Source organism: Mytilus galloprovincialis, chromosome 3 (genome assembly GCF_965363235.1).
Source record: "Mytilus galloprovincialis chromosome 3, xbMytGall1.hap1.1, whole genome shotgun sequence".
NCBI classification, from domain to species: domain Eukaryota; kingdom Metazoa; phylum Mollusca; class Bivalvia; order Mytilida; family Mytilidae; genus Mytilus; species Mytilus galloprovincialis.
Window position 1 is genome coordinate 80322820 of NC_134840.1, and position 27371 is coordinate 80350190.

At 32.1% G+C, this 27371-nt stretch overlaps 2 protein-coding genes across 2 annotated transcripts; both read right to left on the reverse strand.

The window, feature by feature from the left end:
• Window positions 1-358: 358 nt before the first annotated feature.
• On the reverse strand, window positions 359-4132 carry LOC143066822 (uncharacterized). The gene is made up of 3 exons (XM_076239632.1): window positions 4084-4132; window positions 1514-3683; window positions 359-412 (listed from the first exon to the last, which is right to left on the reverse strand). The coding sequence occupies exons 1-2, from the start codon at window positions 4130-4132 to the stop codon at window positions 1540-1542; spliced, it is 2193 nt and encodes a 730-aa protein (XP_076095747.1). The 3' UTR covers window positions 359-412; window positions 1514-1539.
• A 566-nt stretch (window positions 4133-4698) lies between these two features.
• On the reverse strand, window positions 4699-11463 carry LOC143066823 (uncharacterized). The gene is made up of 2 exons (XM_076239634.1): window positions 11434-11463; window positions 4699-5376 (listed from the first exon to the last, which is right to left on the reverse strand). Exons 1-2 carry the CDS (start codon window positions 11461-11463, stop codon window positions 4699-4701), a joined length of 708 nt encoding a protein of 235 aa, XP_076095749.1.
• Between the last annotated feature and the right edge of the window lie 15908 nt (window positions 11464-27371).

Here is a 27371-nt window from a genome sequence, read left to right on the forward strand (position 1 = left end):
GTAGTTATGAAAATAAGACAGAAATATGTGCGTCAAAAGACCGTGTGCTTGCATTATCCATTTGTGTTAAGCAGTTCATACAACACTGACTACTTGTACAAAAAAATCTATTTACACTCTGTACACAACTTATATATATATATATATATATATATATATATATATATATATATATATATATATATATATATATATATATATATATATATATATATATATATATATATATATATATATATATATATATATATATATATATATATATATATATATATATATATATATATATATATATATATATATATATATATATATATATATTTCAAGAAAGGAACCAGATGATTTGAAAAAAAAAACATTTTATTGAAAGCAGCAACAACATTGTCTTTATAACCAGTATATATAGTTACACCTGAAAAAGAAAGATCAGAAATTGTTATATTTATTTCTTTTACCTTCGTTGTATGAATGTTAATTAAATATGAATAAAAATATTTTTCGTGGGTGGATGTCATGTCCTTTACTCTCCTTTAAACGTTAAAATCGTAGAGTTTGAAACACAACAACATGAATAACAATAGGGTGATGATTAAATACTTTCAACTGCTACGATCAATTCACAAACAAGGGCAAGTAACAAATAATCAACGGCGACAACTGAAAGAGGATTACGCAAGAGATAATTTGGGATTAATCATGCACATTTACTTTAACTACTCGAGAAAACTATTCCCTCTCTTTTGTGTTTTTAAGCAACACATTATTCATAATTATGAAAGAATGGATACAATTGACTATCGCTAAAGAAAACATTGATATCTTTGTTATAAGCCATGCCGTTTGTTTAGTTTAGATTTGTTACATGGTCCACGAAACGTAAACATGCGAAATAAAGGCAACAGTAGTATACCGCTGTTCGATGGTAAAACTCACATCATAGTAAATAAAGGAAATGGAAAATAGGAAATTATACAACCGCTTAAAAATCTAGTAGGTACACATGAAGAAGTCTATATTAAAAGAGAAATTACTTTAAATGATTCGATACAGATTTCAGTGTTCATGACTGTTTTTGATAGAAAAAATATGTCTAGGGGCTTTGAATTCAAACGAATCGAAACAGAAACCTTTAAATTCTTCTAACGTTATTTTCTTAAAGTTAAAACAAAATATTACATTACAAAAAAAAAAATATCTTTCAACTTTCACAGTTCTGTAATAGGTGAAAAAATAGATAGAAAACAAATTAATGATAATAAAAGATAATTTATATAAACTGAAAAATAAATGTGTAGAATAGCTGGATGTACATCAAAAATGGACAGTGGTTAGTGTACATCCTATGGATATATATGTATGTTAAGACTTGTGTTACTATGTTATGCTGAATTGGAGTAGAGATAATGATTGATATGATTTTAAGTTTTTAATTGAAATAAAGTGACGAATGTTGTTGTTGTTGTGTTGTTATTAATTATACAAATGTAGATTAAATCTATTATTTTTTACATACATTTGTATATGCTGCGTCAATACATATCAATATCCATGTCCTTTATTTACTATGATGTGAGTTTTGCCATATCCATAACCGTTGTTTCTGTAACCATATCCATAACCATTGTTTCTGTAACCATATCCATAACCATTGTTTCTGTAACCATATCCATAACCGTTGTTTCTGTAACCATATCCATTCCCTTTATTTACTATGATGTGAGTTTTATCATTTCCATAACCGTTGTTTCTGTAGCCATATCCATTCCCTTTATTTACTATGATGTGAGTTTTGCCATATCCATAACCGTTGTTTCTGTAACCATATCCATAACCGTTGTTTCTGTAACCATATCCATTCCCTTTATTTACTATGATGTGAGTTTTATCATTTCCATAACCGTTGTTTCTGTAGCCATATCCATAACCATTGTTTCTGTAGCCATATCCATTACCGTTGTTTCTGTAACCATATCTATGTCCTTTATTTACTATGATGTGAGTTTTACCATATCCATAACCGTTGTTTCTATAACCATATCCATTCCCTTTATTTACTATGATGTGAGTTTTATCATTTCCATAACCGTTGTTTCTGTAGCCATATCCATAACCGTTGTTTCTGTAGCCATATCCATAACCGTTGTTTCTGTAACCATATCCATGTCCTTTATTCACTATGATGTGAGTTTTACCATATCCATAACCGTTGTTTCTGTAACCATATCCATTCCCTTTATTTACTATGATGTGAGTTTTATCATTTCCATAACCGTTGTTTCTGTAGCCATATCCATAACCGTTGTTCCTGTAGCCATATCCATAACCGTTGTTTCTGTAACCATATCCATGTCCTTTATTTACTATGATGTGAGTTTTATCATTTCCATAACCGTTGCTTTTGTAGCCATATCCGTTTCCTTTGTTTACTATGATGTGAGTTTTATCATTTCCATAACCGTTGTTTCTGTAGCCATATCCATAACCGTTGTTTCTGTAGCCATATCCATAACCGTGGTTCCTGTAGCCATATCCATAACCGTTGTTTCTGTAACCATAACCATTTCCTTTATTTACTATGATGTGAGTTTTACCATATCCATAACCGTTGTTTCTGTAACCATATCCATTCCCTTTATTTACTATGATGTGAGTTTTATCATTTCCATAACCGTTGTTTCTATAGCCATATCCATAACCGTTGTTTCTGTAGCCATATCCGTAACCGTTGTTTCTGTAACCATATCCATGTCCTTTATTTACTATGATGTGAGTTTTACCATGTCCATAACCGTTGTTTCTGTAACCATATCCATTCCCTTTATTTACTATGATGTGAGTTTTATCATTTCCATAACCGTAGTTTCTGTAGCCATATCCATAACCGTTGTTTCTGTAGCCATATCCATAACCGTTGTTTCTGTAGCCATATCCATATCCGTGTCCCTTATTCACAATAATTTTCGTTGATTTCCCATTTCCATAACTGCCGTGATCGTAACCATATCCATGTCCTTTATTTACTACAATTTTCGTTGATTTACCATTTCCATAACCGTCATGATTGTAACCATATCCATTTCCTTTATTTACTATGATTTTCGTTGATTTACCATTTCCATAACCGGCGTGATCGTAACCATATCCATGTCCTTTATTTACTATGATTTTCGTTGTTTTATCGTTTCCATAACCGTCATGATCGTAACCATATCCATTTCCTTTATTTACTATGATTTTCGTTGATTTACCACTTCCATAACCGTCGTGATCGTAACCATACCCATGTCCTTTATTTACTACAATTTTTGTTGATTTACCATTTCCATAACCGTCATGATCGTAACCATATCCATTTCCTTTATTTACTACGATTTTCGTTGATTTACCGGTTCCATAACCGTCGTGGTCGTAACCATATCCATGTCCTTTATTTACTACAATATTTGTTGTTTTATCGTTTCCATAACCGTAATTATCGTAACCATATCCATTTCTTTTATTTACTACGATTTTTGTTGATTTACCATTTCCATAACCGTCATGATCGTAACCATATCCGTTTCCTTTATTTACTATGATTTTCGTTGATTTACCATTTCCATACCCGTCGTGGTCGTAACCATATCCATTTCCTTTATTTACTATGATGTGAGTTTTAGCATTTCCATAACCACTTCCATTTGCTTAAAGAAAATTATCAGTTTTTATACTTATAAGTTATTTAAGTTATGAAAAATTAAAAAATCACAAACAACAGAACTCCGAGGAAAATTTGAAAAAAGAAAGTTCAGAATCAAATGGGAAAATCAAAAGCTCAAACACATCAAACTAATGGATAACACGTGTCATATTTCTGACTTGGTACAGGCTTCTTATGTAGAAAACGGTGTATTAAACCTGGTTTTTAAGTAAGCTTAATTTCTCACATGTATGACAGTCACATCGAGTTCCATTATATGGACAACGATGTGTGAACAAAACAAGAAACTAAACATGCCACATAGACCATATCAGCTATATTGTTGCTATTATAAATTCTTTCCACTGCCTTAATAATGCACATAAACCAAAAAGAAAACTTACCCAATGCAATAAGAAGTAAGACCAAACAGTAATGTTTCAACAGAAGCATTGTGGAATAAGGATAAAGAAAGAAATATGAAAAATCACTTATATAGTTTGAGATGCTCATTAGAAGAATCGGAAAATTAAGCAATGCACACACCTGATTTAATAAACACGGAAGGAAACATGTTTTGCGTACTATAAATATGACGTGTAGAATGTATTATGTAATCAATTTCAGTTAAATAGATTTAAAAAATAGAAAATGAAGAACTTTGATAATTTGCGTTACTTGTTGTTGCTTTGTGCATTTAAATTAAAGGCCCACGCCGAATATTTACAGAAAACACATGAGGAAAATAAAAAAACAAAAAACAAAAAACAAAAAAAAAAACAAATCTCTCAAGTATGTTTTCCTTTTTATTGGTCTGGTGAGTAAAAAAAGTGTAAATTTAATGATTTCTTTATGTTTACGTAAATTGCCAATATGACTTATTTACAGCTTGTTATTTTCAGTGGCTTATTAAATAGATGGATAATTGAAAATCATAATTGAAAAATATTTGGACAGCTAGTTGTTTATATACATGTTACTTGATAGCTTCCAACAATACAACTGCAAACAAAACATTACTACACTTCGGAGTGTGACGAGATGGGATGCACTAAGATCTCTACTTTATATCTCTTGCCTTTTTGTAGGTGTCCTTTATTTACTATGATGTGAGTTTTACCATATCCATAACCGTTGTTTCTATAACCATATCCATTCCCTTTATTTACTATGATGTGAGTTTTATCATTTCCATAACCGTTGTTTCTGTAGCCATATCCATAACCGTTGTTTCTGTAGCCATATCCATAACCGTTGTTTCTGTAACCATATCCATAACCGTTGTTTCTGTAACCATATCCATGTCCTTTATTCACTATGATGTGAGTTTTACCATATCCATAACCGTTGTTTCTGTAACCATATCCATTCCCTTTATTTACTATGATGTGAGTTTTATCATTTCCATAACCGTTGTTTCTGTAGCCATATCCATAACCGTTGTTCCTGTAGCCATATCCATAACCGTTGTTTCTGTAACCATATCCATGTCCTTTATTTACTATGATGTGAGTTTTATCATTTCCATAACCGTTGCTTTTGTAGCCATATCCATTTCCTTTGTTTACTATGATGTGAGTTTTATCATTTCCATAACCGTTGTTTCTGTAGCCATATCCATAACCGTTGTTTCTGTAGCCATATCCATAACCGTGGTTCCTGTAGCCATATCCATAACAGCTTGTTATTTTCAGTGGCTTATTAAATAGGTGGACAATTGAAAATCATAATTGAAAAATATTTGGACAGCTAGTTGTTTATATACATGTTACTTGATAGCTTCCAACAATACAACTGCAAACAAAACATTACTACACTTCGGAGTGTGACGAGATGGGATGCACTAAGATCTCTACTTTATATCTGTTGCCTTTTTGTAGGTTGTTTTTTTTTGTCCTTTGTGTCGATAGAATGAGTAAAACTTTTATATCCGCTTTTTAAAGTTTTTTCCTATGTTGTGTTGTTCACGACTGTCATTAAACTGTAGATTTGGTGGAGGGTTGGACGCTTTAAATGATTAACACCGACACTTTCTTTATGTGGCTGTCATAAGTTAAAACCTGTAATTCAGTGGTCATCGTTTTGACGATGTCTTTCATATTTTTTCCCGTTTTTGTAATTTTGTGTTTTGCATTGAATATCGTTCAGCCCTTTGATTGTTTCGTTTGAATTGTTTTGACGGTGTGAAATTTTCTCATTTTGAACACCTTTACCTATAGTTACTATCATCTACTTCATTCGCTATCTCGTGGACAGTTGTCTCATTGTCTCATCAAATCATATTCATTTAATATAGACACAGACACAAGCAGGAACAAGACTGTAAAATAAATGATACAATAAACAACTAAACGAAACATGCCAACAACAATGCAAATGTCAAGATATTATTTCGTTTGGTAAAGGGAAAAAAGTTTGATTGCTGGAAAAAAGAAAAGTCTGTGACTAAAAAAAGGATTTCATAATTTCATTGTTATTTTTTATATACAAAAAATTTGATATGACATTCATTGATACGTGTCGTTTGTATGCATATAAAGTTTCCTAATTAGAAAAAGAAGAAGAAAAAGGAATATGTTGGAGCAAATAAAAAGTTTGAAATCATCAGTTTATGCATCATAAAAATAAAAGATAAATTAATTATATTCTTGAAGAAAATTAATGACAGCATTTCACTATTAAGCAGGGGCAGACTTTTAGGGGTTTATCAATTTATGACAAATCTTCGGTAATTGGTTGGGGTGAAAGTCACTCACAACTTAAAGGAATCATACGTCAATTTACCAGAATGGGTATTGATATAGTTTGATGTTAATACTTCATGATTGTCTATGACATAACTTAACGCTATGTTTTTAGTTAACGGATTTGATTCGGTTGCAATTATTTTCATATATTCCATTCATTTAAATTTGATACCAGTTCAAATGTAACAAGTAGATAGTTGTCGATCTAAAACAAGTCAATCCTCTGGCTCATTTGAAGATTAACACACAGGGATAAACCTATATATTATAGTTGTACTATATAGGGCAGTTGTTAACAACTAGATATTAGTGCAATACAAAATTTGTTAATGTTAAAAGAAAAAAGAATTTAAAAATAGACTCTTATCTGTCTTTCTGTTTTATATATGTACATGGATTTATGAACTGTCAGTAGCACATGGGTTTGTTGCTATATTGTGAACATGTGTTCATGCTTACAATAATATTTGAATTATTTCAGCATAAAAAAAAGAAATAATTCACCTAAACAAAATCAAGAGTTGAAAGTTCCTTTTTATGATAGCACGAACTAGTCATTCGCGGTAAAAGTTTACTTTGAATATACTTTTCATAGTTTGTCAATTCGAAGCTCAGTCTTAGTGCAGTAAAGTATTCCCCTCCTTTCCCCTCTTTGAAAACTTTTGTAGACCTTGTTAGTTTCTTATTATTGTTAACGCATTGGTTTTTTTACTTATCTTGAAAAATCTTTATGGACGAATTCTATTTCATTATTTTTCTTTGTAGATGTTTGTAAGACATGTATACTGCAGCAGTCTTAGTGTGCTAGCAGAGTGATTGAAGACAGATGTTGGTTTTTAAAAAGTAAAATTTTGCTGCACTCGTATAGGCGATCTGCTTCACATTGATATGAATTTGAGTTTTTATTCATAAATACTTTTTGCGTTTCAGGCAATAAGTGGACTTATGAGATATTTTTCTTAGTCACTGCCATCATAGAATGTTACCTATAACTGGGATTTTGCTTGTCGCAACGCGTGTTCAAATTAAAGTTCGGGTTAATCTTAATTAAACTATGTGAGACTTAAATTCGAATCTTGCTCAAACTCTACCTCAAGAAGTGACTCAAATTCAAAGTTGTAACTAGAACTCCTCCTTTAAATGTGACTCAAACTCGAAGTCCAACTCGAAACTCATTGCTAACTAGAACTTTAATTCTAAGCATGACTTGAATTCGAAAACTTACTCAAAGTTTAACTCAAACAGTAACCCGAACTTTAATTTGAACACTAATTAGATGGATGGCCACACGCATTCAAGGCACATACAACATGGAAATCTATCTAAAAATAGCACAGGTTTTTCCGAATTGGTCACGTGGTTTTACCTCATCAAGTAATGGGATAACCACATCAAAGAATGACAGGACCACATCAAAGAATGACAAGACCACATCAAATAATGAAACAAACACATCATGTAGTGTAAAATCGTCAAATTTTGAAACATCATTACGTAATGTTAAAACCATATAAAAAATAGACAAATCATCATTACGAAATAACAAAACCACATCATGTTATGAAACAACTACATTACATTAAGTCACATACACATCAAGTAATGTTAAAACCACATTGACTTATGACACAACCATATCAAATAATGGTGAAACCACATCGAGTAATGACAAAACCATATTGAGTAATGACAAAACTATATCAAGTCATTACGGAACCATATCGTGTTATATTAAAACATCATTACGTTATGTCAAAACCATATTAAGTAAAGACAAAATATCATTAAGTAATAATAAAACAACATAAAGTAATATCAGAGTTCCACATAAGACAGCTGTGGCGTTCCATACGTTGTCAATATATATATATATATAGTTATCCAACATGTTACTTGTTATCTATATCTTTTATTAATTTGGCGACACGAATTATCAATACCTATTGCACCTTTTTGATTTTACTTATTTTCCACATACAGATTTGTTTTGACGGCGACTAATAAGCTTGGAATAATTGCCTCCTTGAAATTGTTTATTACACAAAATCAACTACAAACACCTTTTTCTATGTGTTTTTTTAATAAGGTGTAAGCAATGTTAAATTTTACGTTGCTTTTTAAGACTCTTTTGCAATAAATATTCTCAACAAAAAAAAAAAGACTTTTCGCAATCCCACTGATAGTTTAATCAATATTTATTCATAGAAATACAACATTAAAGTATCACACTGTTACATGAAATTCAAATATGGGTTTCGAAAACAATTTTGGAAGGTTTTTTTTATAAATCAGTCTTTTTGGTAAGTAATTGTTTCATACATATATGGTATTATGGTAATAATAATAATATCTATAAATAAATCCATGAACTATGTACAATTTAGTCCAGCTGCACATATTCCAGTGTTCAAGTCTTACTAGAACACATCCGCGAAATAGCAGACATTTAGACCGTGGTTGAAAGCATGTAAACTGTTGATGGATGCATTTTTGTAAAAGATTTATGACTGGAGAATTTCAGGAAAAAAAATAAAGAGTCCAAGGTACTTTCGGACAAGACAATTTTAGCCCTCCACCCTTTGTCCGACGTCTGTTTTCTCCTACCGTTTATTTCATATATTTTCATGTTTTTCTTTAATATGAACATACACATAATATGTACTAAAACTAAAGTGTATTTGCTATTTTAGTTAATTCACCATCAATTCCAAGTTCACTATCCCAGGCGGTCACTGAGATATTCTCTATATACTAGTGATATACTGGTGACCGCAGGGCGTGGTAGTCTACTTGGAATTAATAGTAAATAGCAAATACACTTTATTTGTAGTATATGTATGCTCATAGTATACAGAAAAACACGAAAAATAATTGTTCTGTCCCCGAGTACTTAGGAAAATTATGTGTAATAATAAAACAGTCAAAACAATGGTCTTGTCTATGACTTAAAGTCTACCCGATGACGGAAATAATATCTGGACGCCTCTATTTTCGTTTTTCTTCCAAAATAACCCAAACTGAATAATCATACGCATGGATGACAAATGCATTGATGCATATTAATATGATATATCACACAGGCATGATGATTAATTTTTTGTGGAAGGAAGAGAAGCGACACACAAAATGAGGTCTTATCATATAATAGTATAGGTGATTAATGTGTTCCCCTCGGTATTTTGGTTTGTGAACCGGGTTGGGTTTTGCTTATTCGATTCATGACTATAGAAAAGCGGTATAGTACTATCGTCTTTCTTTTAGATCATACGCGTTTGATTATGAACAAGTACGTATATCCTTCTATTGTCTGACTATACGCGTATGGTCCGGGTATCAATACGACGAACGTTGCATTTGGTATAACACGTCAAGGTGTCATAAATTAACAACTTTTAAATGAAAATGTAACTTATTGATTCAAATGGTAATCATTGTTACAAATTTAATAAAATACAGTTAAATTTTATTAACAATTTCAAATCATTCAAAAAACATTTATCCATGGTCGCTATTGGTTTTTTTTAACGAAAGACAATAAGTCGATATCGGCTTTGAAATATGATTTCATCAAATACATAAATGAACCGTTTAACAAAAAGTCAACTGTTCAACTCAATGGCACTTGAAACCCCCTATCCACAAAACTGAGGTATATAACTCCTTAAAAATAACTGGCACATTTATAACCGTATATCTTAATCTTCCAAGAAATACAACATAAGCTAATCATGTTTAACATAGATATAGGAAGATGTGGTGTTAACATGCATGCATTTTTACTATTTCACATAATTATAAACCGAATTCACTTCCATATGCCTAATATATCAAAGTCATTTAAAATACCCTTGTTTAATACAAAAAAATATCAGAAACTTTTGAAATGCTTTCTACAGAAACATTTTTGTTCAAATAAACTATAATCCAATAATGACTATGACATAAACCGATTTTTGTTTTTTAAGATTTATTAAAGTAAAATAACACAAACACCGAACTCCGAGGAAACCTCTAAATGGAAAATTCCTAGGCAAATGTCAAAATCAAAACCTCAATCACATCAAACGAATGGAAAACAACTATCATATTCCTGACTTGGTAACTGCCTGTGTAGTTGCAAAACTTGTTTCCTAATCCACTATAAATAAATATGTTTAAATTAACTGCCTGTGTAGGTTAAAACTTTTCTCTCAGTATTTTTTTAAACATATCGAGACCAACTCCTCAAACGCTCAAAAATTTTAAAACAACACCTGCATAATCTTGAAAAAGAGTATTAGCAAAACTACCGAAATCCATGTGATTAAAAAAAGGGGGAGTTCATATAACGTGACAAATTCAAACGCTCGACTATATTAATAAACTGAACGAATAAAAAACAATTTACGTATTCCTTTTTCTGTAAAAACATGGTTCGTTGTTGCTTAGTCTTAAGTTTTCTATGTTGTGTCTTGTGTTCTATTATTTGTCGGTTTGTCTTCTTCTTTTTTTAGTCATGGCGTTGTCAGTTTATTTTCGATCTATTAGTTTAACTGTCCCGCAAGTATCTTGCACCCCTCTTTCCTAAGGAAATAGTGCGTTAAAACTGGTTTGCTTTCTAGCTGAATTTATCACGTGCGTGACAGTTGTTTATAATTCTGTTATATTTACAAAAGTTGGGTGAGCAATAGATGCTTTAAGATAGAAACGTTTAAATCTTACTTATTCATCACCACAAAGGTGACAGTCAGGTAACTTGCCATATTTTATGTTTTGCAAAAATATTTTCTAGAACAAATTTTTAAAACCTAAATTTTGCCATAGTGATAGGAATTTATCCCATCCCACTGAAATCAATCATGATAATTTGACAAAACTTGTTCACCGTTACAATGATTCGTTTCCAAAGTATATTCAAATAAGAAGACATTGTGTAGTAAATAAATACAAAATAACACTTTATTTTATCACTGGAAGTACATAACATTTACAGTTTTACATATGGAGTATATAACTCTCAGTTGGTACCTTTTCCAGATCTTCCTCCGTTCTAAACATTTAACGATCATGGAATATCTATGTCACATACTTTTACATATTGATATGTACTATATGTCATGATCACAATTTAGACCTCATATCCCAAAAACATAAACGACGGGCCCCACTAATGGAACATGAACTGCGTAGCCAATGAGATTGGTTGTTGCGGTGTATTTTGTGCTTTTTGATTTTGATATTATAATAATTATCATAGGCTTAACAAAAATTCGGTCTTCAATCCTGTTTTTTTCGTTTTCAATGCTTTAAGCATATTCCAATCGTTTATTAAAACAACCCCAAAACTACCCTCTTTTATATAAAGCTAAATTTCCGAATACAATGAAATGGTGAGTGTCAACAGCGGGTATAACAATAAAATATTTAAACATGTTAATCATTATCTAAAAATTACTAACTTTTTGTTGTCAATATAAAGGAATTTTATGCCACTGTCTTACAAGAATGAGATTTAGCTAGATATAAACCAGGGTTTAAACCATCATTTTCTACATAAGAAAATGCCTGTACCAATCCAGGAATATGACATTTGTTATCCATTCATTTGATACATTTGAGCTTTTGATTTTGCAGCTTGTTAAGAGATTTTCCGTATAAGATTTAACTCGGTATTCGATAATTTTGTTACTTCAAAGCTGTATAGTTTCAGAGCCGTTGTATTAATGTAACACTATCTAATACAGCTAAGAGCCTCCAGTTGTTGTCAATGCAATTGATAGTTGAAATTTTCTCCCTTATAAATTATCTCATTATTCTTTTTGTTTAGCTGTGCACGTAAATCAACACGTTTTTTCTTTATATTTAAACAATTGAAAATAAAACAAGAATCGCTTATACAAATCTCACTAGTATAGTCCTAAGTTTACATTATTTGAAATCAAATGTCAATGTTCTGAGGTCATTTGCACTGATACGGACACAGTTTCTTGGAGGTATTACACACATGTGAAAAAAAAAACACAAGGCTACTTTAACAACAAAAACCCGTTTGAACCGAAAAGCATTTTTTCCTTAAAAAAACTTTAATAATGACCCTTGAGGTCAAGGGCGAATGGCACACGGGATACGATGCGATATGCTGTTTTATGTTAATAAATATGCATACCAAATACCATAGGAAAATGTCAAAGGTTGACTCATTGTGTCTCCACTTTTCAAAAAGGAACATATAACAGTTTTGGAAAAACCGGCAATTACAACATATCTATTTATTTTTTTTCACTAAAAAAAAAATAAAGTTTCTTCGTATTCCTTTTGTATAATTGGTTGTTGTAGTCCATATATTATCTTCCTTGATAAGTCTTCCTTCGAATTTCAAACATGCTTCTAGGTATCACAGAATGATTTAAATGCCCTTTGTTGTCATCATAAAATGATTTCATTTTGTCTTTTTTAGTTCTCCCTTTGCTTTTCTATCGTAAGTCCTTCAAAAATGAAGGGTACATTTGGAAGACAATCCTTCTCTTTCCTCACTTTTACACTAAAGCTTCGATTATAAGTTAGTGTTGGGAGAGGATACTGTAAAAAATATAAATCAACAATCAGTTTGATGTAGCTTTTATAGTAATATTTGCTCAAAATTTACAAATTAAAAAAAAATGTTTACCTTAATAAATTATAAGTCGTCTTGATGGTCATGTGAAAATACAACTGCCTACCAAACATAATTGACCACCACGAGTGTTTCCTTATTTTTTCACAAATTAATGCATGCAAACTAAGAAAATGTTTCGGAGTCAATTGACCATAACCGACGGGGCGGGGCAAAATAATCTACACGGATAGGAGTTGTGCCAATGATTATACAACTGCATAAAAGTATCACTGACCTACCACTAGTGGTTCCCCATAAATGACATAATCACATACTAACAAAGGTCAATATGAGTTCAATAAATCTTCAAAATGAAATTATTTTTAAAATGGAAGCAATGGCTGACTTGGGCTTTGCATGCATTTGTTATAAAAACAGATTATTGTATTTGGGACTATTTTTTTTAATTTGAAGATGGAGACTGTGAAGTCTTCTGAACATGTATGTCAAATCATGAAAATCCTTTTGATCAGGTCTCTTACAGACATGTCAGTAACTGCTCATAATCCTTTGTTAATTTATGTATCATTTTCATTTTGCTTAGTTATTCTCTTATATATTCTAACATCGGACTCGGACTTCTTTTTGATTTTGACTGTGCCTTTTGCTGTGTTTGTTTATTCTACATTGGCTAGAATTATAGAGAGAGGGTTGAAATTTCATAAAACATGTTCAACCCGTCGCATTTTTGCGTCTGTCTCAAGTCAAGAATCTCTTGTCATAGTTATTCTTGTAACTTGTAAAGGGGGAAGTCCATAAAAAACTTACTACATTAATCAATAGAATAAAAGAAAAACGAGTTTTATATTTTCATCTTCATACATACATTTTCTGAAAATTATATTGGTTTAAACCTGTTTTTATACCTAGCTAAACCTGCCACTTGTGTAAAAATTGTTTTATAGTTCCGTTTTATTGACAAACATACATAGACTATAGTAGAGATCCAATACCAAAAACTTTGTAAACAGACACCACTGACGTACAACACAAATTACTAAAACATGAAAACAAACATACATATTAATCTGACAAAGACAAAACGTTGTTATAAAAGCATTTAAAACTGAGGAAAATCGTCATTTAAAGGCAATACATTATATAAGGAGTTGGTTTACGATTTATCTGACATTCTAAAAAAAAAGGCCTTCGGAATATTCGATAAAACAATGATATTGGTAAAAAAAATCATCAATGAGCTTTAACACCTAAAATAAATGAATTGACTAATAGTACTACAGTCACGTTAAAATATTGTTGTTCAGAAATTTGAAACAATATATGTACTTAATAAGTAGATTTTATCAGCGTCTTCAACTGCCCATATACGTACAACACATCCTAGTAACTGCCTAAAAAGGTTTTGTATAGACCCGATAATCCTTGAACAGCTCATTTAGTATGAAGGTATAAGCCTTTAGTAATTGGTACTGAAATCAAATATAGATCTACTATCAAAATATATTCCAATGATATATACTGCCACTCCGTTAAAGGCGCTTTTAAATTTTAAACTTTCAAACGTTACTGATCAATTGTATTTGGTGCAAAAGATACGGTCATTTGAAGGACTAAGATACATCTGTTTTTTACTACAATAGAATCGTTGTAACTGCTTTGGAACCTTTCGTTCCCGTGGGTGTCGTCTTGCAGTGGTCAGCACACATATGTTGATCTAAAATATAACTGATGCGATTCTTCCATGTACATTCTTTTTTCATAAATTTTGAACTCTTATACACTTTTATTGAACTTCCTCAGTAACTTTGTGATTCTTTATATACAAACTTAGCAGGAAACGTCCCGTGTGCGGTAAATTCTTTATACGGTTCACTGCTGCGCACCTATGAATCCATAGAGGACATGTAAAGTTTATAGGATCTTCGGCCGTCGGTCCTATGGAATTTTCTCAACCTCTATTGATCCGTACGGGGTCAGGTGCATGTCACATAACTTATAACGAGTTTTATCCCCAAGCAGTTATGACCTGATGGTACACTGCTATTGTAATTCGTATATTTGAATAATTAGTTTACAGTATTCATTAATAATTTGGACTTCAAACTAGAGATATATTTATATTATTACAGCAAAGATACTTTGCCCCTTTTTTAAATTTTGTGACGGGGGTTATTGTAGCTTCAACATTTACAGCAGAATCATAAATATTATGTCGAGTTCTGATTGTAGTATCATGTGTGGTTATTTCTTAAGCTGTCGCTGTAGCAACGTCTGATTTATATCTCTATTTTCAAGATTGAAGTTCAATTTCCTTTACTGCTCATATAAGAGTGTGGGGCTCCGGATCCTCGTCGAGAAAAGGTTTTGAACTATTTCATTAGCCATATACATCACACACCTGACAGCAGAGTAACAAAAAGCCGGTACACACAAAACAAAATAGTCATTGTAGAATATCGAGTTTCCATTGAACATATTGAATGAAATGTTATAAGTCATTTAAAACTTGTTGGGGGCTTCATCGGCCATAGTGAAAGTTTGCGGCATCCATTGTTTTGTAAATCATGGAAATTAACTTTTCATGTATTACCATATTGATTAAAGAACAACGTTAACATAAAATAAGAAGCATGTTGTATTATTGAAAATTTCTATTTTTTAAAACAAACCTTACTAGAAAACATCTATCGATTTTTAATTTTAGCAAGGATTAAAAGAACGTGAAGACACAGACCATCCTAAAAAATATATACTACATAATCACAGACTTATTATGAACCGAAAATCTTACATCTTTCAGATTTTAAAGCACTACAATTGTACATTTTGAAACCATTTTGCTTATTAATACCATCTGTACAGGCACACTTGGTTTTATATAAGGTAGAGTGAATCTTCACTAAAAGATTATATAGGTCAATTCAGTCAATTAAGTTTTATCAGCTCGAGTGATACAAATAAATCTTACACTGACACATTCAGCGTCCATACTATTCATTTTTATGTACAAGAAAGTATAGTTAAATCAATAGAAGAATATTTCTACTTTTTATTTGAAATATAATACTTGAATAATCAAAAGTATGGAAACACATAAAGCAAACTCAATTATCTGTCTATCAAAACTCGTAGTCCATCAACTTGGTCTTTGATAACTCATAACGAATCTACTGATGAACAACCATAGAAATTTAAGAAACGGTTGCATTAAGGGGACTTTTAGGGTGTTTACTTAACTTAACTTATTTAGAAGAACACTAAAAGACTCAGTACAGTGTTCCTGACAAGGATGGAAGCAGATTATTTTTAAATAAATGGTTCATTGCTCATCGGTTATTGAGCGTGCAATTGTGCTCCAGCTGATGGGCAGTAAAAAATTGCACATTTCAATCAGGTATATGTCTTAAGATGGCACTGCAGTTACGACACCCTTTGCATTTTTTTGCTTTGTAACTTTTAAAGTTTTGGCTTCATCTTTTTCATTTATTCGGTCATTTTAGCGGTATATGTCACATTGCCATGAATCGCGAGGTTTAGCTAGCCACAAAACCAGGTTCAACCCTCATTTTTTTTCTTAAAATGTTCTGTACCAAGTCAGGTATATTGCAGTTGTTATCTTATAGTTCGTTTCTATACATGTTGCATTGTCGTTTGTTTTTGTTGCACTTCAGTGTTTCTGTTGTTTCGTTATTTTCCTCTTATAGTTGATGTGTTTCCTCAGTTTTAATTTGTAACCCGGATGTGTTTTCTCTCGATCGATTTATGACTTTTGAACAGCTTTATACTACTGTTGCCTTTATTTGGTCAATAAGGAACCGGATGTACACTATTACAAGAAAAAGCTTTGTCAGTACGGAAATCATAAACTGGTTCTCTATGATAAAACAAACAGTTAAAAAAGAATATATGAACTCCTTAACAGAATCAAATAAAAAGTAGAAAAAGTAATGGAAAATGAAATAGTTAAATTACCAAACTCCAATGTTAATTTAAAAAGGGAACTTTTTTTAAATACTAATAAAATACAATCTCTCGTTGTTACCAACTGACGACATGACTTGAAAACAAATGTCATGTTCCGAACTTGGTATATGCATTGTTTTGAAGAATATGGTGAGTAAACTGGTTTTTATAGGTGGCAAAACTTTCCACTCCTATGACAGTCTTATGTTGTTAACTTTACAAAATATGTGTGACCAAACCAAACAGATATAATTTGTTAAACGTGACAAATAAACATTCTCTTACCTTATGCAATAAAAATAAAAGACAAAAAATGTTATGTAAACCAAATCATTGCAAAGTAATAGTAAAGACATCGTATAAAAAGTTTGCTTTATAGAACCAGAAGCTCATTAGAAAGAACGGAGAATTAAGCAATGATTTCACCTTATTTAATGAATATATAAGAAAATATGTTTCTAGTAGTATACAATACATAAAATTATTATAGGTGATTAATTTCGGTTCAGAATATTTGAAAATAGAAATAAGTAATGGGTTTTCTTATTTCCACTTGCATTACGAATATACATTATGCATATAGAGATGCAGTGACATGTTGATTGTATTAAAAATGGATCAAAAATGAAATTTGGGATAATGTCTAAAATATTTTTAGCTATATGTAATTGTGCATTTGAGTTAAGGAGAGTATAATTATATGAGTTCCATTTACTAATTCATTATGTAAAAGTGTAATATTTTGATCCTTTTATTTTCTATTACTTTGATGTGTTTGCGCTTTTTATTTTGCCATTTGATAACGAACTTTTCTATTTGAGTTGTCTTTGGAGTTCGGTAAATTTGTTCTGTTACTTTTTAAATAATTTAATTTTGGATGTAACGCGTCTTCTGATTGGCTGATTATGATTATTTTGTTATGAGCCCATAGACATAATTTAGTCATGTGACCGTGACGTCATCAACGTTTTTTCATGGTTTTCTACGGTTTAAAATGGGATTTAGAATTAAATTATAAGAAATGATTCATGCAGCTAACAAGGTTACAAGGTAAATTCTCCAAAGCATTATCAGAATATGATGTATATTATTTGCACCAGGAAAAAGTAAATAACAAAAATACTGAACTCCGAGGAAAATTAAAAAAAGGACAGTTCCTAATCAAATGGCAAAATAAAATGATAAAACACAATAAACGAATGGACAACACTTGTCATATTCCTGACTTTGTACAGACATTCTTAAATGTAAACAAGAGTGCACACGCTGAAATGTCTCGCCTTCTATACTAATCATTGATATTATGTTGATAGTCCTAAGTATAAAGCTTTATTACAACTGTCTCATACACTTAACATTAACCAAGATAACTAAACAAAGACCAATGAACCTTGAAAATGAGGTCAAGGTCAGATGAACCATGCCAGGCAGACATGTACAGCGAACAATGCTTCTATACAACATATATAGTTGACCTATGGCATATAGTATTAGATAAAAAGACCAAAACTCAAAAATCTTAACTTTGACCACTGAACCATGAAAATGAGGTCAAGGTCACATGACATCCGCCCGCTAGACATGTACACCTTACAATTATTCCATACAACAAATATAGTAGACCTATTGCATATAGTATGAAAAAAATAGACCAAAACACAAAAATTTAACTATAACCACTGAACCATGAAAATGAGGTCAAGGTCACATGACATCTGCCCGCTAGACATGTACACCTTACAATCATTCCATACAACAAATACAGTAGACCTATTGCATATAGTATGAAAAAAAACCAGACCAAAACACATAAATTTAACTATAACCACTGAACCATGAAAATGAGGTCAAGGTCAGATGACACCTGCCAGTTGGACATGTACACCTTACAGTCCTTCCATACACCGAATATACTAGCCCTATTGCTTATAGTATCTGAGATATGGACTTGACCACCAAAACTTAACCTTGTTCACTGATCCATGAAATGAGGTCAAGGTCAAGTGAAAACTGTCTGACAGACATGAGGACCTTGCAAGGTACGCACATATCAAATATAGTTATCCTATTACTTATAATAAGAGAGAATTCAACATTACAAAAAATCTGAACTTTTTTTTCAAGTGGTCACTGAACCATAAATATGAGGTCAATGACATTGGACATGTGACTGACGGAAACTTCGTAACATGAGGCATCTATATACAAAGTATGAAGCATCCAGGTTTTCCACCTTCTAAAATATAAAGCTTTTAAGAAGTTAGCTAACGCCGCCGCCGCCGGATCACTATCCCTATGTCGAGCTTTCTGCAACAAAAGTTTTGTTGCAGGCTCGACAAAAATGGTGGATTGAACCTGGTTTTAAAGCACTAAACCCATCAAGTTCCATTTTATTTATAACGATGCGTAAACAAAACAGACATAATATGCATATCTGTAAAAATAGGGATACAATGATAGCAATACTGTACGTGAACAGTATGTCAGTATCAAATCTTTTTATAGGTCAATCTCTTATTTTTATAATAACATCTTCAGCAAATTGATATGGTAACAGACGAAATGAAAAAAAGCTGGTTAAACAGAGAAACACGCATAGACCATACTATAAAATGTTAAGTACAGGAATAAGTTAACAAAAGAACATAATTGCAAAGGGCAGAACATTATTTCAAAAAAATAGTTTGTTGGAAAAGGAGTTGAAAGTCCGTGATAAGCAAATCGATTTTGATTTTCATGGATTTCTCGAAACATCAGTGTTATGGTTCCTATTTTGAACAAATAACCGAATATTTTTTTGTGCATCGTGCAAAGCACTGAATTCATGAAACATCTCAGAGTTATGAACTCTTTAAAATAATAAACGATTTTACTTAAAAAGACTGTCAACCTGCTCATATTTAACGATTTGATTCACACTTGAAGCGCATCTTTAACGATTCACACATGAATAAAAAATGTTTAGGGACAGGTTTGAGTACCCTTGGAATTTGAATGGATTGCGTTAACTAATCGTAATATTTCATTCAAACTTCAAGTCTTAAATGACAAGTAATACGGAAGTTTTCACTCGCCATAGCAAAACCCCAGAAAGTAACATGGTATTGGTAAAAGAACCATCATGCACCGAAATACAGTTTGATGGTTTATAGCCTGGTATCTTAGATAACAATTTACACCACCTGGTCGATGACACTGCTTGTTGAGGTTGCGTCCCCGAGGGTATCACCAATACAGTAGTCAATACTTTGATTTTGACACAAACATCTATTGTATGGTCATTTTTATAACTTTACTGTTTGCAAAAGTATGAATTATTCGAAATACTAGGAATTTTTTTATCCCAGGCATAGATTATCTAAGCCGTATTTGGCACAACATTTTGAAATTATAGGTCCTCGATGCTCTTCAACTTTATATTTGTTTGGCTTTTTAACTTTTTAATTTTTTATTTGAGCGTCTATGATGAGTCTTATGTAGATGAAAGCCTGGTAATTTTGATAACTGTTATATGTTTTGATGGACTGGACAAATAAAGGCTGAAACAGATAAATACAAGAGACTTTTTTGCATTTTAAATAAACGCAAAATGATTGCTGATACTTCTTTTAACTATAAACTAATGTTACTTTTACAAAGAAGCAAGGCATTATTATTAAATGAAATAAGTAACGGAAAAAGATAGCAAATACTATAAAAATATAGTATGTTTGTATTTAAATCTTTTTATATGTCAATATTTATCAAAGGTACCAGGATTATAATTTAATACGCAAGATGCGCGTTTTGTCATAAAGCTCATCAGTGACGCTCAGATCAAAATAGTTATAAAGCTATTCTTTTTATTTTGACAACAATAGCAAATTGACCAGGAAACAGACGAAATAGAAAAGGCTTACTAAATAGAGAAAGACGCACAGACTATTCAATAAAATATTAAGTGCAATAAATAACTTTACAAAATAAGATAACAAAGCTCTGAAAATTATTTAAAAAAAAAAGGTTTGGTGGGGGAAAAATGAAAGTCTGTGATAAATGATTATAATTTAACATTTCGCTAAATATCAAAGAGTAATGAATCATTTTTTGAACGAATGTTTAACTTGTGGGCGTGCAAATTATCTAAGATAAACTAATTTTAGTTGGACTTTATCAAATCTTCTTCAGAGGAAGGATGAGTACTTTCCTCGCATTACTAGGTTACAATGTTTTTGATAAGCAACATCAAGGACACACTTCGACAAAAAAGAAATAAGTCACTATTAATTTCGTTTGGACCATGCGTTCTAAATTTCCTAAATGAGAAGCGAAAGATACCAAAAGGACATTCAAACTAAACTGAAAACGCCATAGCTAAAAAGGAAACTAAAACCAACAGACAAATAATATTATACAAAACAAAACATAGAAAACTGACTGAGCAACACGAACCCCACTCAAAACTAGGGGTGATCACAAGTTATCCGGAAGGGTAAGCAGATCCTGCTCCAAATGTTGCATTCATTCCTAAATGATAGTTGGATTTCTTTACGTTAGTTTAAAAAGTAAACTTTTCATCAACATAAACATTTTGTTATCTTGCAACAGTGAAATCAATATTCAGAGCCAAATAGGGCCCTTACTGAACTTAACTTAAAATCCGAACATTATGCAAAAATGTCTGACAATATGAAAATAAGAAGATGTGGTATGATTACAAGTAAGACAACTCAAAACAAGAGACCAAAATGAATGAAAGTAGAAACTATAGGTCACCATACGGCCTTCGACATTCGATTCAATATTTGTTTTGTTATTAGGCAATTGTTTCTTCAATACTGTAAATTCATAAAGTAATGTGAGGTTTTTATTATTGCGACTTTTATTTTTTAAAAATGCGACTTTGTAAACGCAATAATTTAAACTCGCATTTTGAAATATTTTATATGAATTAAACAGGATTTTTTTTCTCAAAATCGTAAAATTAAAATCACATTTAAATCTAAAATGACAAAATCGCAATAATAAGTGCACGCAATAATTTCTGAATTTACAGTATACGAATACATCATGGGCTTGGATTTTTTTTCAATTTTCAATATTTTTTACAAAACAGGAAATCAGTCCCGTAAGTTAAGAAGTAAAACAAAGCAGAACTTTTCTAACCTATTTTACATTTTAAAAATTCACGATTTAAAGCAACTCTACAAAATCTATGACATATTTGTTTAATGTGTCAATTTACAACCAACATGTTACTTATAGTTTACGTCTCTTTTAATTTATCCTATACAAATTATCAATACAAATTGAATCTTTTCATTTTACTTAATTATTCATATGCATAACTATTTGACCACAACTGATTACCTCCGATTTATTGCAGCCGTTAAATTGTATATTACATGAAACTTACAAGACACACGTGTTTCTATGTGTTCATTAAATAGGGTGTAAACAAGGTGTAATTTTCCATGGCTTCTAATGAGATTTTTAACTATAAAACCCAAGAAATATCATTCTATCTTCACAGTCAAATCAAAATGTTTTGGACTATAAGCCGCTGTTTGGTAATACTGTGCGTTGCTTTCGGTAAGTAATTGTTTAACAACAACTTCTAGGGTAATCTACTACTACTTTCTTTAATAAGATTATTCAATCAATTCAACAGCAATGGTCAATTCAAATCCTTAAGTATATTACAAAAAAATACTAACAATGTAAAATATCTTTGCTGAATTTCCGTTAATAAATATTACTTATTAAATTGAAGGTCTTCCAACTGCATTTATGAATTAATCTTCTTTGGAACCGCTAAAAAACAAAATTTGAAATCCTTTTAAGGAAAGGAACACTAGGCTATTATGACCTTTGGCAGGTGTTTTTTTTTTTATCATTGAAAGCTTTGAAGGTCTTAATCAAATATTTAAGAACTGTCAATAAATAACTGCTATCATATTGAAAGGATTTATATTTCTGCGAAAGAAGTTAGATATGTTTCTCATTTTTGAGTTCAAAGGGTGGAATTTTCCTTATATAAAAATTAAAGTTCAATTGCCAAATGAATTAGTTCCCAATTCACATATAATCCTGCTGACCACGTTATTACCGTAGACCTCAACATTGTTAGTAACACTTCTCTACGAAATGTGTTATCGAAAGGTCCGAAATATCGTGAGCCTAAATCCATCAATTGGAAATACAACTTTAAAATTTTGATGGATTCAGTTGAGGATCATGCCAGGTAATGGGCTAAGCGCGAGAAGGAAGACGTTTTCCTGATTGCAGTTTTCTTATGAGTGGATTCAGCTTTTTATTCCTCAGCCTTGACAATATGGAGATGCTACATTTTTTAACTGATTTTTTAAAGTGTGGCCAAGGATTGAAAGAACTGTTTCAGAAAGACAAAAAATGAAAAAAAATCTTGTATTGGTTCGAAATTTCGCTTTCTGAAATTCGTGCGATCTCAATAATTCGGTATGTTCAATAACCACAGCTAAGTCAGAAGTTGATTTGTTCGAAAGAGAATGAAGGATGATAAGAATGAATAGTGGTTGTATGAGAATCAAACATGATTTGGTACAAAAAATCGACAAAATGAGTGTTACGTTTTTAAAATCTGTATATAACCTTTCAAATTTTCGAATATAGATTACTGATCAATCCTTGGTTTTAAAACACTTGACGTTTTCATACAAAGCAATATTATAATATAAGTTTGCTTTAGATAGAATAATTCATTCAGTTTGGTATTTTCGCAGTTTCAAGGGGCATTCATTCTTCATCATCTTAGATTTTGATACCGAATACACGAACAGACTAACGATGAGCTTTGTACATTTTACGCATCTTCTTCTGTTCGTGTTTCACAAAAGTCAATTGTGACATTTCTTGTCGGATTGATCACCGGTACAAAATCATAACATTTAGAGGATAGATTTATAATAATCTTAATGATCTTTGTATCCATACAATATTCTTCCAAAATGATATACTGTTGACCCGATTATTTCTACTACGAAGATGATTTAAAATCCGATTATATGGTGTTTTCTCTAACTTTTGGTACCCTTTCATATAATACAAGAATATTTCCTAATGAAGTTTTGTTGATTGAAAAGGGTGACATAAAATAAAACCCGGAATATCTTACAGTTACTTATACTTGTAAAAAACACTTTTTTGTTCTTGAAATTGGTACCTTTACAATATGCAAAGATATACACAAAGAGCACATTTTAAAATAATAATTTCGCCATACGAAGTTGGATTGCTGATCATCAATAAAAAAGTGAGAAAGAATCTCGGATATAGACAATATATTTCACTGAAGCAGGCAGAAATCAAAGTTACATACACCCTAATTGATGAGGTTTCAAAGCAGCTAGCTAAATATATCCGTTCATGTTACTTAGTAGCATTCTAAATTGGACGTACAAGGATTTTGTAGCTTTTAAGCAAATACTTTAAACAATATTTGAAAATATTAATACTGATTTCTATAAACAGACTTATGTTTTGTGAAATTCTGATTTGATAGATTTATAAGATGATTAAAATAGTTATCAAAGGTACCAGGATTATAATTTAGTACACCAGACGCGCGTTTCGTCTACATAAGACTCATCAGTGACGCTCATATCAAAATATTTATAAAGCCACACAATTACAAAGTTGAACAGCATTGAGGATCCAAAATTCCAAAAAGTTGTTCCAAATACAGCTAAGGTAATCTATGCCTGGGATAAGAAAATCCTTAGTTTTTCGAAAAATTCAAAGTTTTGTAAACAGGAAAATTATATAAATGACCACACTATTGATATTCATGTGAACACCGAAGTGTTGACTACTGGGCTGGTGATACCCTCGGGGACGAAAATAAATATTATACCTTCCCCTATCGTAAATAAGAGACAAGACAGTAACATACGAAGGCCCAACAGTCACGTCGTCTATAGATACACCAGCTATACTGCAATATCTTTAATTCAAATTGAAACTTTCACAGTTAAAGATATTATAAAAAAAATTGTGTTAAAATACGCATATCAATAGTACAGATTAAACCCCAGATATTGTGAACAGGATGTATACTCAATCTAAACTTACTTTTTATACTGATTACACGCATATTTTTTATATATTTAAAACTTGTTCTTTCTAGTCAACATTGACGGAGGCAGCATAGGATATCACGGCGACAGCACGGGATACGGCCATGGAGTAGGTAAGAGCATCAATACAACCCTTACGATCCACAAACATGGAACATCATATGATAGTGATGACGTGTAATAACATGGTCCAAAAAAAATGTCCTCAAACTAAAATCAAACTTTATCTGATGCATTTTGTATGCATTTCAAAAAATTTATTCTCAATGATTTTATTACTCGTAACATTAAAAATAAAAAAGTATCAAATATTTAAAATGAAATAACGCTTTAATAAGTTTGGTGTGTTCATAGCGCTTTCTGAATTTACTTTCATCGGGAGCTGTTAAACTTTTGTTAATTAACGTCAAAGATATATAAATACTAGTGATGAGCCGTAGGACCAAACGAAATCTAAAAAAAAAAAAAAAAGCCAAATCCATCAAAGGTCAACTTTGACTTTAGATTTTAGATTTATTCAACTTTAACATGCATCCTGATGCAATATACAATATAACTCCACAGCTACAATTAAATATAATAGCAATAGTATGCTTAATAACCAGCCTTTAGATGTTTATGAAACACTTATCATATTCTAACCTTTTTTTTCGAACACCGATAATGATAATTGTGTTTTAAAAAAAATGCATATGTATTGTACTCGATTGCCAACAGCATGATTTTTTTTAACCTATATGTTCTTTAGTATTTCACTAAAGTGCACCCCATATTTCACCTGATATATGATTTTGTGTATTCTATTTAAGGATATGGTACTGGATACAGTAGTGGTAATAAGAAAGTTGTAGTGACATCTGTCCACGGATCAGGATCAGGGTCAGGTTATGGCTACGGACACGGAAGTGGTAACAAGAAAGTTGTAGTTACATCTGTCCATGGATCAGGATCAGGGTCAGGTTATGGTTACGGACACGGCAGTGGTCATAAGACAGTTGTAGTTACATCTGTTCATGGGTCAGGATCAGGGTCAGGTTATGGTGACGGATACAGCAGTGGACATAATCATGTTGTAGTTACATCTGTCCATGGATCCGGATCAGGGTCAGGATATGGTTACGGACACGGCAGTGGTCATAAGAAAGTAGTAGTTACATCTGTCCATGGATCAGGATCAGGATATGGCAGTGGACATGGCAGTGGTAATAAGAAAGTTGTAGTTACATCTGTCCATGGATCAGGGTCAGGATATGGCAGTGGTAATAAGAAAGTTGTAGTTACATCTGTCCATGGGTCAGGATCAGGGTCAGGATATGGCAGTGGTAATAAGAAAGTTGTAGTTGCATCTGTCCATGGATCAGGATCAGGGTCAGGTTATGGCTACGGACACAGAAGTGGTAACAAGAAAGTTGTAGTTACATCTGTCCATGGATCAGGATCAGGATCAGGTTATGGTTACGGACACGGCAATGGTCATAAGAAAGTTGTAGTTACATCTGTCCATGGATCAGGATCAGGGTCAGGATATGGTTACGGACATGGCAGTGGTCATAAGAAAGTTGTAGTTACATCTGTCCATGGATCAGGATCAGGGTCAGGATATGGCTACGGACACGGCAGTGGTAAGAAGAAAGTTGTAGTTACATCTGTCCATGGATCAGGATCAGGATCAGGTTATGGCTACGGACACGGCAGTGGTCATAAGAAAGTTGTAGTTACATCTGTCCATGGATCAGGATCAGGGTCAGGATATGGTATCGGACACGGCGGTGGTCATAAGAAAGTTGTAGTTACATCTGTCCATGGATCAGGATCAGGGTCAGGATATGGCTACGGACATGGCAGTGGTAAGAAGAAAGTTGTAGTTACATCTGTCCATGGATCAGGATCAGGATCAGGTTATGGTTACGGACACGGCAGTGGTCATAAGAAAGTTGTAGTTACATCTGTCCATGGATCAGGATCAGGGTCAGGATATGGTTACGGACATGGCAGTGGTCATAAGAAAGTTGTAGTTACATCTGTCCATGGATCAGGATCAGGGTCAGGCTATGGCTACGGACACGGAAGTGGTAACAAGAAAGTTGTAGTTACATCTGTCCATGGATCAGGATCAGGATCAGGTTATGGTTACGGACACGGCAGTGGTCATAAGAAAGTTATAGTTACATCTGTCCATGGATCAGGATCAGGGTCAGGATATGGTATCGGACACGGCGGTGGTCATAAGAAAGTTGTAGTTACATCTGTCCATGGATCAGGATCAGGGTCAGGATATGGCTACGGACACGGCA